General features: G+C 42.2%; 1 protein-coding gene and 1 long non-coding RNA gene across 2 annotated transcripts in view; one reads left to right on the top strand and one right to left on the bottom strand.

Moving 5' to 3' along the window:
• The window catches only part of Ltn1 (listerin E3 ubiquitin protein ligase 1), a 54,365-nt gene that overhangs the window by 2,320 nt on the left and 35,850 nt on the right, over window positions 1–16,195 (bottom strand). The window contains exons 22-29 of the mRNA XM_005073857.4: window positions 15,153–15,366; window positions 14,564–14,801; window positions 13,845–13,919; window positions 11,071–11,257; window positions 4,696–4,867; window positions 3,146–3,366; window positions 2,383–2,577; window positions 219–386 (exon numbers count right to left, since the gene is read on the bottom strand). Coding sequence (XP_005073914.2) covers window positions 219–386; window positions 2,383–2,577; window positions 3,146–3,366; window positions 4,696–4,867; window positions 11,071–11,257; window positions 13,845–13,919; window positions 14,564–14,801; window positions 15,153–15,366 — 1,470 coding nt within the window. The remainder of the gene's footprint in view (window positions 1–218; window positions 387–2,382; window positions 2,578–3,145; window positions 3,367–4,695; window positions 4,868–11,070; window positions 11,258–13,844; window positions 13,920–14,563; window positions 14,802–15,152; window positions 15,367–16,195) is intronic.
• LOC121141906 lies at window positions 4,864–9,020 on the top strand. Its single transcript, XR_005878852.1, has 2 exons — window positions 4,864–4,994; window positions 8,785–9,020. It is a non-coding gene; the product is annotated as an uncharacterized LOC121141906 (long non-coding RNA).

The raw sequence follows: 16,195 nt of genomic DNA, 5'->3' as shown, positions 1-16,195 counted from the left end.
TGTGTGTCTGCGAGACAGGGATGTGCAGTGACTAGGGCATGAGACTGGAGAACAACTCTTATCAGGCTTGTTCTCGCCTTCTACCTTTCCATGGTTGCCGAGTCTTAGGCAGCGATGCCTTTCCTTTCCCGCTGAACCATCTTACCAGCCCTACATACCATTTTCCAAATAAGTATCACATATGTACACAGCATAAAAATATAAGAAATTTGCCTTACCAAGCAAGCTGAGTGGAACTTTTTCTTGCACGTTCTACAGGCTTTTTTTGGAAGAGAATAGTTGAAACCATGAATAACTGAGAAGCAGATCATACAGTCTTCAACACCCTCAAAACGCTTGTCTACATTATTCTTCCATAGCGCTAGGCCTTCCATAATACTTCCATTCTGTTAGTGAAGAGGAAAGAGCGTCACTGCACACTGAAGGCTTCCAGAGGCTACTTTTAGTCAGATAACTTAATTCTGAAGGAAGACAGCATGGTTGGTTATGTTATCTCCTAGCTTTCCTAAACATTGATTCAAATAATCTCTAAATTTTTAGGAAAAAAATGTAAGTTTTCACGATAAAGACAGTGCTTATAGGAAATTCTTGGGGTTAAAGGTTTAAGTGAAGTTCAGGCAGGGGCACAGAAGAAAAGCGGGAGTCTGGAAGTGGGTGAACCAAAGCTAAGGGAGCATGAGAAATCCTTACAGAAACCCACACCCTCTAAGACCATTTATATATAGATGCACATGCTTTTTATCCATCTCTAAGGATGTCACACAGTGTATTTGGGACATATCTACCAGCTCTTCCCTAGTCTCCACTCAGATCTACCTCTACCTATCTACCCCACCCAAACTTGGTATTCTCTTTGAAAAGTAATTTAAAAGATCTAATGTAATTGTGCCTTTGCATAAATGGTTTATTAGCAAGGTCCCAGGGGCGCCCAAACAACAAAGGCCATTACCAGTCCCCTGGCTGCCCACCAGAACTAGAAAATAAGGCATGACACACATACACACTCGGTTGCAGAACATAGAACACTCTGGCTAGAACTGCCCTGAACACTGCCTCACAGTGCCAGAAGGTGATGTGCAGGCCGCTGAGAGAGGAAGGACATCACAGGTCTACCCAGCACTGGCCTCGCTATCGAATGACTTCCCAGGAAAGCTGTGACAGTCTACTGGTACAGTAGTGACAAGACTGTCGGGGGACAACAGCTTTCTCACTGGCTCGGTAGACTGCTTCACGGGAGGGAATTCACATCAGCGTCTAACCCTGAGCAAAAGCTCACGGCCCTATTACTTTTATTTTGCTAAATGACAAGCATGTTTCTAAAATTCCTTCCAAACAATTTTGTTTCAAACACACAGGTAAGTGATGCCCTTTCTCAGGTGGGCAGCAATATAGAGACTCACAGCTGGTCAAAATGCTGAGAGAATAATGACATTTGACTGCTAAACCCTCAGTGAGGCATCTGAATCAACCACTCCGAGCTTAAGAAACACCCTGGGAAAGGGAGCAGGAAGAATGTAAGCACCAGAGGACATGAGGAATGCTGCCTTCTGGACATGGCATGGCTGCTGCACTTACGAACTCACTGCACAAGGTCAAGCCAACGAGCTCAGTCAGCAGCGAGCACAGCAGGCAGCGTTAGCTGGACTCAGCACAGGGACTCGACTACAGACATGAAAGGTGAGGAGAGGTGGCTGAGGGTGTCGGGTGTCTGGGACAGGGAGTCGGGGAGGGAAGTTGAGAGTGCGTATGCTCAACATACAGTGTATACATGTAGAAACTGGAAAAATAATATTCTTAAAAAATAGAAAAAGACTTTAAAGCCTTCCAAAGCACTACTTTTAATTGTTATGCTCTGGGTTCTCAGTGAAATTAAGTCATTTACAACAGCTTTTCTAATTTTCAACAGACAGTAGTGGCATCATCTGACCTCAACTGATTTACAATAATGAATGTAAATTTGCTTTAAAATAACTTCCTTTACTGAAGGGTACTTAAAATATATACTTGATAACATACACACAAAACTGGAGATTTGCAATTAGGCTAAGGCTCAAAGGCATGTTGAAATGCGGGAATAAAAGCAACTGAGAAAGCGAGCATAAGTCTAACCCTCTTGAGAGACTCCCTCGACTTCTTTAATCCCAGTGTTGTTCTGCATCCTCTGCAAGGTCAGTGCAATAAAGCCCATCCCCGCCAACCAACAGACAATGAACCACAGAGCTTTGAAAACTACAGCCGAGACGGCAGCTCCGCGTCCTTAGGAATGCGTCTGTGTCAGGTCAAGAGCTTTTCCTTTGCACATTAAGCAGAGAGAGCAATTACACGGAGTTCAGCCGCTCTTCTTACGCTTTCTCTGGCAGGCAAACGGTAGGGAGAACACACCTGGTGGGTGAGGTAAGTGCTTAACTGCAGCATCCAGTTGCGCCACTGCTGCACAGCCACCCCAATTCTCTTCCCACTCTCCACTGTTATCGAACCCAAGGGATAATTGGAAGGCAGCTGTATTATAAGTTCAATGACTATGTCTTCAATGGTGTAAGTAGCCATTACTTCTCGAGTAGTAGCTCGTGCTTTAACCTACAATACAAGAAAGGTGGTTTTTTTCCTTGGCAAATAGTTTCCTATTATTCCAAAACCAAAACACTTTGTTAGATCTACTTACAGCTGATGACTACCTAGGAGGATACAGGAGATAAACACATCATTTATCTGCTACCAGGCATGTAAACAGTAGGTGTTTCGGTGCATGCCTGTAATCCCAGCACTCTGAAGGCAGGGGCAGATGGATGTCTGTGCTCTAGACTCACATACATACTGTGTTTCTGGTGAGCAAAGGCTACAAGTGATGCCTCTCACTTTATGACATTTAGAGACATTTTATGACATTTGTAGTTTGTTTACACTTGCTCGTAGAAAGCACCTAACTGTATTAGGTTTTAATACACCAAAGCATTGTTAAACAGTCAAAAGGCACCCAAAGTATTGAGTGTCAGCTGGATGCCTACGATGTCTTTCTTGACACAGAGGAATCAGAAAAGGCAGCAGATAATTTTCTATAAATTCTGAATCAAAGGTTTCAATTTGTTATGACATAAGCAATCAGAGATATCAAGGTATTTGTTTTCTGGAAAAAGACAATACTAACCGTCATGCCACTGAATAACTGTGTGCTTGTTTGTACAGAAGATATTTCTTGAAAAGAAAGAACATTGCTGACATACTTGCTTGTAAATCTGTCTACAATATTGAAAACACGCTTCTCACTGCTATTCCACCACAGTCTAACCATGGCAGGCAAGTCTTTTAAAGTCATATGGTAGACTGAACATGCCAAGTGTGGAATATGGTATGGAAGAGTTGCTGTCTCTGAGGAAAAAAAACAAAGTCTAAGTTAGGGGTATGTATTTCTCACCCAGAAGAGCAGACTACAATATATTCCTTAGAAAGACACCATCATCACTCAACACAATGTGTTAGCTCATAAAACAGAGAAAGACCCCAACTCAAAGAGTGTTAGCATCCTCCCCCACACTCAACCTGAACCACAACAATGACAAGACATAGAAGTGGAAATCACACTGACACAGAAAAGTCTAGAAATATCCTGTTTCACACACACACACACACACACACACACACAAATGAAATGGGACACGTATATTTTTTAAAAAAGAAACAATTAAGGTTGTTGTTTTTTTAATTATCAAAGTTGCTGCTGGGCAGTACTGGTACACGCCTTTAATCCCAGGACTCAGAAGGTAGAGGCATAGAGGCAGGCAGATCTCTGTGAGTTCGAGACCAGCCTGGCCTACAAAATGAGTTGCAGGACAGCCAGGACTGTTACACAGAGAAACCTTAACTTACAAAACAAACAAAAAGGGTCCCAGGATCTGAACACATGGCTTCATGGTTAAGAACATTTGTCACTCTTGTAAAGGAACTAGATTTCCAGCATGCACATGGCAGCTCACAGCTGTCTGTAATTCCAAATCTAGGGAATAGACATGCTCTCCTGGCCTCTGTGGGCAGAAATGTGGCACATATGCATGCAGGCAAAACCATCATGTATATATAGATACATTCATACTTACATACACACATATATATAATAAAAGTAAGCCTAAAAAAGTTTTTTTAAAAAAGGAACACCCCAATCTTCACACCTTATGATGCATCCTCCAGGATTTTTTAGTAGATCTTCTTCATAGATAAGTTTATAATATGACAATATAGTAGCCAGGTGCACTACATGTCTCTCTTCAACTAAAATGTGAGTCTCCAGGTAAACACAAACTTCAAACTTATTTTTATTCTATTAATTAAATATAGGTAGCTGGGCATGGTGGCACATGCCTTTAATCCCAAAAGAGGTAGACAGATCTCTGTGAGTTTGAGGTCATCCTGGCCTACAGAATTCCAGGCTAGGAAGGGCCACAGTGAGACCCTGTCTCAAAAAACAAAACAAATAAACAAAAACTCATATAGAATACTAAGCTCAAACACAAATGGAATTCTTCCCAACCTTATCCATAAGATCCAGCTATCTGAGCTGTTAGGTAAATTTGGAAAAGCCTGCATTTCAGCACCCTCACAGATGAGGATTCACTTGGGGTTATCCTCACACCTCCAGGAGTTGAGGACAACTTGGTCTCAGTTGAGTCTCTTAAGAAAGATGCACACGGGTAGAACACTGACCTCTAATGCTCAGCTGAAGCTCCTCAGTGAAGAATGTTTTGGGGTCCTTATTTGATGCCTCAATAGCTGTCTCTCCATAAGTAGGGTTTTCCGGCATGAGTCTGAACAGATGATAGAGTAACTTATTCAAACTCTTTGTTTTCCGAAGGTACATTGAATACAGAGCACGAAGCTGGTGGTGGAAATCAAAGAGTGTATTAGTAAACTCAACTAAACCAAGACAAAAGACAAGTCAAACTGCAATAGACTATCCGATGAGACCACAAAGTGTATGCATCTCAACATCTGGAATTCTAAGGGTGAGCCTGCGATGTAGCTCAGTGGAGGAGCACTAGCATGCCCAGAAATGGTAGGCTCTTCTCCAACACTGACAAGACAGAGAGCAACAGAGAGTGACTGACAGCGCCACCACAGGAAGACTCCTAGAAATGATACCTATGTCTTTATTTCCCAAATGTGCTATATGACATGGCACTGTACTTTTCCTTATAAACTAGCAGTGTGCCCTTCTTATTATTAGATAGATATATACTTCTAATAAGTTGTCAAATCATCTCCCCATCAATACAGACAACTGGTTCACAGGCTCTATTTGAGGCAATATGTAGTTGCTATTCCCACAGATGACTAACTCATACCCTTCCACATATTCCCTCAACACCACAGTCTTTAATCTTGCAAATTCCTCAGTAAAACTAATCTAATTTTCAAGGTTAACTTTATATCAAATATTTTACAGAGCACAAGAATGAGTAACCCAAAATTGTCTTCATGATTGCTTCACCACCAAACAGGAAATTCTATAAGTATGGACTTCTAGTGCCTATTAAAATTAGGAAAACCTGTCACCCTGGGAGCACGCCCAGAACCCTGCGTGGTACTCATGTTTGGTAACTACCTGCCTGTGAACAACCCAGCCGTGCTTTCCACGGCTTCAGCACTCTGGTCTCTGCAACAGCGCAGCTCGGTTCCTCTCTGTGTGCTGCACACCTCACAGCTTAAAGCGGGGTGTTAAGACATAAAGACAAAACACCTTCGCAATGAGCCTTTACCAAGCCAACAACCCACCAGCACAGGCACTAATACGCCTCCTAAGGGAGCATGCCACATGACTCGTGGCAAGTACCTCTGATGAAAATGAATGAGGAGAAAGCAATCAGATAAACCCCGCTTGTGCAACATGAAAACGGATGGTCAGTTGCCTCTATAAAGCATCCTGATGCCTATGATATGTTTTCAAGTAATAAACAGATAAACGTAAATACAGAGGTCAGTCAGCAAGGAAGTGCATTCCCTTCATGTGCGCTTCACAGTTCAATCCTACACTGCATAAACCAGGTGCGGTGGCACACGTCTGTAATTCCAGCACCTGACAGGCAGAGGCAGTTCAGAAGGTCGAGGTTATCCTAGACCACCTTGTGAATTTGAGGTCAGCCTTGGTTACGTGAAACTGTCTCAAAACACAAACATCAAGAGGCTACAGAAATGGCTCTGTGGTTAAGAGTGTACACAGATCTTCCAGAGGACCTCAGTTTGGTTCCCAGCACCATGTCAGGCAGCACATAACTGCCTGTAACTCCATCTCTGTGGGTGTGATTTTATTGTAACAGTTTGGAAGTCCAGGTGTGGTGGTGACATTATGTCTGTAACCATGGTACTTGGAAATGTAAGGCAAAAGTACTGCCACAAGCTGAAAACTAGCCTGGGCTAGACAATAAGTTCCTAGTCAGTCTGGTCTGCACAGTGAGACATTAAAAAAAAAAGTTGGAAAGATCAATTAAGACCACTTGTTGCTCTTGCAGATGACTGGACTGTGACTCCCAGAACCCACACACTAGGCAGCTCATAACCACCTGTAACTCCAGCTACACACAATCTGACATCCTATACCCTCTTCTGGCCTCCAAAGGTGTCCACACTCAGAAGCTCATACCACAACACATACTGATATATACATACTTAAAAATGAGATAAACGTTTTAAAAAACTGGATAGAAGCTCATGTATTAGAAGGAGTAATATTGTAAAAATGACCATCCTGTTAAAAGCAATCTACAGAATCAGTGCAATCCCCATCAAACTTCTAACACAATCCTTCACAGAAATTGAAAAAATGATCTTCAACATAATATTAAAAACAAACAAAAAACTCAGGACAACTAAAGCAAACCTGAATAATAAAAGAACTGCTTGAGATATCACCATCCCAGATTTCAAGTTGCATTACAGAAGCATAGTAATAAAAATAGCATGACACTGGCATAAAAATAGGTATGTTGGTCAGTGGAATAGAACTGATGATCCACACACTTATGGACACCTGATTTTTAACAAAGCAGCCAAAAGTACATACTGGAGAAGAGACGGCATCTTGAAAAGATAGCATTGGCCAACCCATATATCTGTATATAGAATGAAATAGATCCATATCTATTACACTGCAAAAAACTCAACTCCAGTAGAACAAGGACCTTGACAGATGGCCAGATATGCTTAATCTGATGGAAGAGAGAGAGAGAGAGAGAGAGAGAGAGAGAGAGAGAGAGAGAGAGAGAGAGAGAGAGAGAGACTTTCTGAATAGTACACTAATAACACAGGCACTAAGATCAACAATTTATAATCATTTGCGGAATATTGCTTAATATTTGATCATATTGTGTGAAAGGTACCTTCTGATTGGTTTAATAAAAAACAGAATGACCAATAGGTAGGCAGGAGAGAACAAATGGGACTTCTAGAAAGAGAGAGGAACACAAAGGTTTGAATCTAGACTCATGGGAGACACAAGTGAGACATGGAGCAAGTAGGACATACATAATGGAATAGAGGTAAAAAGCCATGTGGCAGAACAGAGATTAATAGAAACAGATTACATTATAAGAGCTAGGTGAGAACAAGCCTAAGCTAAAGGTCAAGCTTTCATAACTAATAACAAATCTCCATGTCATTATTTGGGAGCTGGTGGCCCAAGAAAGTCTAATGAGAAAGACCTATTACATGGGACCTCATGAGGATTAAAAGCTTCTGTACAACAAATGACACCATCAGTCAAGCAAAGCAGAAGCCTAAAGAATGGGGGGGAAAATCTGTACCAATTATACATCTGATAAAGGATATCTAGAATATACAAAGAACTAAAATTACATCAAGAAGAAAACCAAATTAAAAATGGGGTATGGAACTAAAACGGAGTTTTCAAAGGATAAAATACAAATAGCAGAGAAGCACTTAAAAAAAATGTTCAATATCCTTAGCCATCAGAAAAATGCCAGTTTTCATCTTACCCACAGCCATAATGGCGAAGGTCAATAAAAGAAACGAGACAGACGCTGGCAAGGATGAGAGGAAGAGCACTTGGTCATTGCTGGTGGGAGTGCAAACTTGTTCAACCTTTACGGGTATCAGTGTGGAGGTTTCTAAAAAGCTAGAAATGGACCTGCCACATGAGCCAGCTACCCCACTAGGGCACACCCACATCTTACTACAGAGACACCTGCCCATTCATGTTCACTGCTGCTGTATTCACAATAACCAGAAATTGAACAGCCTAGATCCAGCAACGGAAGAATGCATAAAGGGTATATTTTTCACAATGGAGTTTTATTTTGGTTGCCAAGAAAAGTCAGATTCTGAAGTTTACAAGTAAATGACTGACCTAGAAACAACCATCCTGGGTGAAGTAATCCAGACCCATGTTTTCTATTATATGTGGACATTATCTTTTAAAAGCTTTAGATTTGTGTGTTTCAATACAAACAACTAGAGGTTAAATAGCTAATAAGTGGAGGAAAGGATCTCCGAAGGAAGAGAACTAGAATATAGTGTTATGGAGAGATAGGCCAGGACTAGAATAGGAGGACTAAATAGGGAGGAAGATAGATCTGTTAAAATAACAGACGGGGAAAGTACATGGGGTTGTTTCCAGTTCAGTCCAATTTGCTAAGGGTTTTTTGAGTAGCTAAGACAATCCAGGATTTGAAACCCATTACACTTTTTTTTAACCTATCCCAGTTCATTTCAGAATTCAGCTCATTGGTATAATGCACTGTGTGATTCTGACTGATGTGTACATCTCCTTTCACATTTCAGGCTCAATAATAAATGCTGCTCATGTACAGGACCTGCACAGGTATGCACAAAATTGATTGGGTCCTAGAGCTGGGAGAAGTCGGCAACATACCCATTCTAACCCAGAAGTTATTTCCAATTGATAACTACTTGCAAATGAAAACCTTAATTTTCTCTAAGAAAGTCCCACTGAGTAAACAAACTATCCCATCCAGCAGAGATGACCAACAGAAATAAACTCAAATGGCATCTCTGGAGGGTTTTGTTTGTTTGTCTCATAACGTTAAATCAGGGCACTTTGTTGTTTGTTTTTGCTTTTGTTCTACCTTACAGGTCCGTTGTGTCGTGTCTAATATGGGTTGCAGTTTTTCAGTTTTCAGGGAATTTCTGAGTGTTGAATGTGTGTGTATGTTTCTTGTGCTTTTGCTTTGGCTCTTTTTCTTGCTTGGTTGTTTTGTCCTATTCTGATTTGTTTTTGATCCATCCTTTATATTTATTATTCCTTAGATGCCTGTTTCTTTCCTAAGGAAAAACAGAAAAGGCGTGGATCGGATGGGAGGGATGGTGGGAGAAATTGGGAGCAGCAGGGCAAAGGAAACCCTCATCAGAATATATTGTATGAAAAAAATTATCTCAAAGAAACCAATGCTGTTGTTGCTGGGCCCATGGTGCAAGTCTTTAATGGTAGCATGTTGGAGACAGTGGCAGGCAGATCTTTGAGTACCAGGCCACAGCTGCACACAAAACCTTGTCTTAAAGAGAAAAGCTTTTGAACAATCTTGAGTTCCTGCTTCTATCTTGAGAATCAAAACTAGAGCTCATGACCATTTTGCCAGGTGGTGGTGGTGCACACCTTTAATCCCAGCACTCGGGAGGTAGTAGCAGGTGGATCTCTGTGATCAGGCCACCACTTGGTTTAAGCACACTTTTAACAAGAAGTCCTCAACTAAGTGTTTTTGTACTGACTATGACAGAAGGCACTTACCAAAGCTGATCAAACCAGTCTGACACTGGAATGAGTGTGTACACCTGTGACCCCAGCACTCAGGAGGCTGAGACAGGATAGAGATGATGTCTCAAAACAAAAAGAAGGGCTTTTGTTGTTGTTTGCTTATTTTTAAATGAAGTGTGAGTATTTCCAAAGAAAAGGAAAAATTGTACAGGATAGCACACGCCTGTAATGCTAGGGCTGGGGAGGCTGAGGCAGCAGATTTGAGTTGAAGTGCAGTCTGGATTACACAACAAGATTCCATCTGAAAAATGAAAGAAGGAAAGAGTCTGATAGAGGCAGAGGAGCAGGAAAAGGAGGGGCTGAGAAACAGATCTTCTGAAAAGTGAAATAACAGAGACATCTAGTGGCTGTTGCAGTAACTAGATATTATTATGCTATTTTCATTGGATTGAAGTTTTTGGCAGAGGCAATACAGCTCATGACACTGGGTAGTCTTTTGAAGCCCAAACTCACAACACGGGTTTTGAGTGATGTAGCAACTGAATATCTGCATCAAGATGGTGGCTTCTAAACTGGGTGGTACACACTTTAATCCCAGCACTGGGGATTCAGAGACAGACAGATCTCTGTGAGTTAGAGGCCAGCCTGGTCAACAAAGTGAGTTCCACAATAACCAGGGTTACAAGGAGAAACCCTGCCTCAAAAAAGCAAAAACAAACAACAAAAAACCAACAACAACAACAACAAAAAAAATAAGATGGTGGCTTCCAAAACAGCAAGACCTAATTCCAATTCTCTTAATCACTGTCAGCACAAAATCAAATCATAGCATGATCTTTCCCGAAAGTGCAGAGATTAGTTGATTACACTCTGTTAGAGGGAACATGGCCCAGACCTATTTCCAAGATCCACTCAAGGGGAAAGAGGCGTGCATTTGGAGGGCATTTGGAAGAGTAAGAAAGTAGCAACAGGGGGCTGGAGAGATGGCTCAGTGGTTAAGAGCACTGGCTGCTCTTCCAGAGGACCCAGGTTCAATTCCTAACACCCACATCACAGCTCACACCTGTCTGTAACTCTAGTTCCAGGGGATCTGATACCCTTAAAGACATACATGCAAGTAAAACATCAACATATATGAAATAAAAATATTTTTAAAAAGTACCAACAATCATGACAGCAAGTGGATGAACCTGGCTGGACAAGTTTAGATTAAAATGAGGGCATCCACACTCTGAGTCAAAGGGGCAGAAAGGAAGGTCGTTTAAGAAATACATTATAGGACAACAGCCCGAAATTGTCACATGGTTTATTCCAGAGCACCTCCACCTCCCCTAGGATGCCCTGTGTTCATTTACCTGAGATGAGGCAGCTTTGAAGAAAGTGAGTATTAATTTCCAAGTAAGGAGGTATCCCAGAACACAGCAGAAATCCTCGCTCAGTGGCTTAACGGTAACTATCTGCCCCACAGGAACACAGCCCAAGACGTTCTCCAGCAGGTCCTCTTGAGTGCTAAGAAGAGACATCAGTGCTGCTGGTGGTGACCTGGGAGACAATGATCACACAGTACCAACAAATTAGAAATACTTACAAAAAGAAAACGTCCCGTTTTCCAAAAAGGTGTTCCCATGCTATAAAACTAACTCTAGATGGCAAAACACCAGAACACTGCAGTAGACAAAGACTCCCACCCAACTTCCTGCTGTACAATTAAGAAAGCAGGTCAGAATGGCCAGAGAAGCAAGCAGTTCATGTAGAAGTAGGTCAGGGAACTGTGAGGAAGGAGGAGGCACTGAGCATAGCCTTACTTTCCACTTCTGGTTCCTACTGTCTACTTACTTTGCAATTAGAACATGTCAAAAAGATGATCACAACTTATCTGATCCTTTTCATTTTAACCAGAGCATCTCTTCTGAGAAGCTGGACATCACACTAATTCATTTTCTTTACCGGATCACCTTACTCCTCATTGGTCTTTCAAACTCTTCTCCATGGCACTCTAACCTGGTTCTTCCATTTGGTGCTAGTTTCCCCTGTTGGCTCCCTGCCACTAGCTCATGAGCCTAGGCTTTCTCCAAGCTTCTGCCAGCTCATGGACCAAGCCTTCCTATTCTTGTCACTGCTACTGTACAAACATCAGGTCTGAAATCGCTTTCCACACTGCCATCCAATACTCTTATCTGACTTCTGAAATGGCTCTGCCTTGCTTCTTTCTGCAGTATATGCTTACCCTCATGTCAGAATCAACTGGTGGCAGACCATGTCCTAGCAAATGATGTCCTAAATCTTTAATGATCCCATCTTCACAGGCTGTGTGGTGTATGCATGTATGTGTTTGCCCAGATCATATGCATGTGGAGGCCAGAAGAGGACATCATGCTTCTTCCTTTATCACTTTCCAGCTTATCCCTTCAGACATGGTCTTCTCATTGAACCCAACACTCACTGTTTAGGCTACTCTGACTGGCAGCAAGTGTGTGTCTTCACACACACACGCACACACGCACACCCCCAAATCTGGAATACCAGGCACATCTAGCCTCTTTTATGTAGGTACTAGGGATTCCAACTGGGGTGCTCATGCTTCATAGAGAGGGCTCTTACCTACTGATCCAGCTGCCTAGTCCAGGACCATTCCTAAGACCACCTCTTATCCTGCTCCTTAACTGTTGTAACTGAGCTCTGTCCCCATGTCCTCCCCTGCTGTGTACACAGCAGTGCACTTTGACTCTCAGTGGACAAATGACAACTACCTGTGAGTTTGCTATAGTCCAGGAAGCATTCTTGGCAATGTAGGAAGTGGAACAGGGAACAGAAATTCTTTCTCTCACAGAGCTTGCTGGATAACTGAAACAGTGACACACTCAAAGTTTCCCATGCGCATCTTGAACAGTCACACCTTGTGTCTTTACCCAGTGTTTCTTCTGTGGCCTCCCGCAATGCTAGTGTGCTGTCCACCCTGCTTCTCAGCACCTGTTGCACATTACACAGCCTAGCACAGAGCAGCAGCACCCACAAGATTATAAGCCCCTTTGTAGACAGACTTTCCTTTGGGCCACCAGCTCACAAATAACAACACAGAGACTTATTATTAATTATGAAAGCTCGGCATTAGCTTAGGCTTTTTCCCAACTAGCTCTTCTGACTTAAATTAATCTATTAATCTACATTCTGCCACACGGCTCGGTCACCTCTCTTTTGTACCGTATGTCCAACTTCTTCAGTGTCTCGTTAGCGTCTCCCTGCCTTTCTTCTTCCCAGAGTTTCTCTCGCTCCCCAGAAGTCCCACCTATTCTTCTCTCCTGTCTAGCTATTGGCCATTCAGCTTTTTATTAAACCAGTCAGAAGGGCACATTTTCACACAGTGTAAGCAAATATTCCACAACACAATGTGCTTACCATACACTGTACCTATCCCTCTATACTTGCATTCTGTGTACAAAGTAGGGTTCAAGAGATACCTGAATCAGTTACCACATGGCCAAAGAAAGTCTTTATGAATAGCAGCACACGGAACTATGATTCATGAGCAACTAAGTGAGAAAATACGGGGGCTGGGGAGACTCAGCAGTGAAGAGCACTGTGTGCCACTGCAGAGGACTGACGTCTGACTCCTAGTACCCGCTTGGCAAGTCTCAATCACCTGTAACTCCAGTTCCAGGGGACATGGTGCTCTCTCCCGGCCTTCGAGGGCAGATGGCTCCCATGTGGTGCAGTGATAAACTAAACACCCATGCATGTGAAGTTGTTTTAACAACAGTGAGAGAACAGTTAACACGAACTCTGTATTTCATTTGCCTTATGGAACTTCAAACGGTATGCAGAAAGAATTAGCATAAATCCTGAAGTCAGAGGTTTTCTGCATTTCTTTATAACAATCCGGCAAGACAAATCATAAAGGGAAAGTGGGACTGGGGTGACTTAGCGGGTAAAGCACTTTCTGGACAAGCTTAGAGACCTGAATTTGGAGCTCTGAGCACATGAAAGAAGAGGTTCCATGTGGCAGCACATTTCTGTAGTCCCAGGCCTCACAGAGCAAGATGGGAGGTAGAGACAGATTCCCAGTGGCTGGTGGCCAACTAGCAGGCCAAACTCAGAGTGAAATGAAAGCAAGCAGGCCAAAAATGCTTACAAGGCAGGGTCCTCCTCTTCATCTCCATACGACTTCAGATTATCCTGATCATACTGTGGCAATTCAGGCATCAATCTGAGAAACAGAGCAACACTTTTACATACTTCCTAACAAACTGTCAATTGTTAACTTGTGCCTTAGGCCAACAAGACACACTTTGTGGTGAGTTTATCTTTAATAATTATTTTCCAAAACAACTACTTATGGCCAAGATTATCTAAATACGAATTACACAGGGACAAAAAAACGATAAAGTCAAAAACTTGTCCTCCCATTGGCAATAGGGTGGGAGGATGGGGGGATGGCGGGGGGTGCGGGAGGAGGGGAGGGAGAGGGAACTGGGATTGGCATGTAAAACAAGCTACTTAAAATAAAATAAAATGTTAAAAAAAAAGGAAAGGAATTACAATGTATAGAGGAACCTAGAAGTGGGCAGAGACAGATGACCCATCTGAAGTCTATGGCTCACAAAGGCAAACTGAGTGAAGAAGGGTAATACATGGGAGTTGCTGAGAACAGGGCCTGGCACACAAGAGGCTTGCAATAAAGGCATCTGGTTTCGCATAAAAAAAAAAAAAAAAAAAAACTTGTCCTCCCTATTACTATTCCATTCACTCCAACCAGGGGCTGGAAAGGTGGCTCGGTGAATAAAACATAATAAAATAACTACTCAGCATGTTTTAGAGACTAAAATACTCATCCCGTTGAAGATGTCTTACTTGTAGAGCATGTGATAAGCAGCAATTTGCACAGGTCTGGCTCGGAAGAGGAGCAGGGGGGTCAAAGTATTTAGCAAAGTCTGGAGGTGCTCTGGCAAGTTTGTTTTCTGCCCAGCAACTGATCTCACAGGGAGCTTGTGACTCAGGAGCTGTTCCTTGGAGATATATGTTAATGTCTCACACATGGGCTTCAGCATTGCGTTCTGAAAGGATGTTTCAGACAGGTCTTTGTTTTCTCCTGATAGCAAATGAAGAAACATACACACCTCAAAGAAAGTAACGTAAGTGCACCAACCAAATCAAATGTCACTAACAAAACCAAATGAAAACTAGATACAACTTGCAACTAGAGACAACCTTAACTAGAAATAAGCTGATTATGAGTATTTGTTACCCTCAACTCTTAAAAAAACAATTCTGAAGAGGAATTCTTGTCTTGTACTCTGCTCAACTATGAACGGTCTCTAGGGGCCAAGTCATCTTTCCCTATATCTGTACCATGGAGCATCAGCATGGACACTGCCTCTAAGAAACCAAGCTTATTTAATTCTTCAGTTGTCACTTTGATATTATGCCCCTTTGCACTTACCGATAGCAGTCACCAAAAGAGGTAACAGCAAACTGTGGATGCCTTTAGAGAAAAATTCTTTCCACTCGCTGATTAGATTTACAGGAAGATTGCCGATGGTATCTGGAGTTACTGAATCAAAAAAGGCACTGAGATCACAGGCCAGGTCAAAGCTGACACAGGCAAACAGCTGCACGAGTGGGACAGAGTATAGTGCCTGATTCTCACTGGCTGTCTAAGGAAACAGAAATGACATAGGTAAGCAAGCTGCTACCAGAGTACCACAAACAAGACAGCACCGAGAACATCTTCACTATTCTGAATCAGAGGAAGAGGAGAAGGAAGAGAAAAAAAGAGGGAGAGGAAAGGGAAGAGATAGGAGACGAGGAAGAGGAAGGAGAAGAGGAAGAGGAGGGAGAGGAAGCAGAGGAAGGAGAAGAGGAAGAGGAGGGAGAGGAAGCAGAGGAAGGAGAAGAGGAAGCAGAGGAAAAGGTAGTTGTTGAAGTACACAGTACAAAGGAAAGTCATATATGTTTACATAAAACAATTATCAATGAATAATTTATTCTGAAAGGAACTTTTTAAATTTGTAACGTATGGAAAAAAATATTTGCATCTGACGAGTATAATACATTAAGTACACATGCTTTGGAACTCTACAAGTCAAACATTCTCTTTTGTTTGTTTGTTTTGTTTTCGAGATAGGGTTTGTCTGTGTAGCCCTCCTGGAACTTGCTCTGCAGACCAGGCTGGCCTTGAACTCACAGGGATCTACCTACCACAGCCTTTCAAGTGCTGGGACTAAAGGCGTGCGCAACCACTGCCCAAGAAATTTAGGATGAGATGGGAGCTAAAATCCTAACTCTCCAGCTAGTAACCAGGCAAACTGGACTCAGACCACATCAGCCCTGACTCACTGGATCTCTCAGCCCTCACAAGTTACTATTATTCTAGTTGCTTTGGTTCATGAAAAAAACACTAATTCCCCCAATAAATTTTATCTTTTATCTTTCATAAATTTTATAAAATTTATAAAATATAAACAATTTATAAAACTATAAATT

The sequence above is a fragment of the Mesocricetus auratus genome, unplaced genomic scaffold, assembly GCF_017639785.1.
Source record: "Mesocricetus auratus isolate SY011 unplaced genomic scaffold, BCM_Maur_2.0 Super-Scaffold_100008, whole genome shotgun sequence".
In the NCBI taxonomy this organism is placed as follows: Eukaryota; Metazoa; Chordata; class Mammalia; order Rodentia; family Cricetidae; genus Mesocricetus; species Mesocricetus auratus.
Note: the sequence above shows the minus strand (reverse complement) of the source record. Positions and strands in the feature narration are given on the sequence as shown.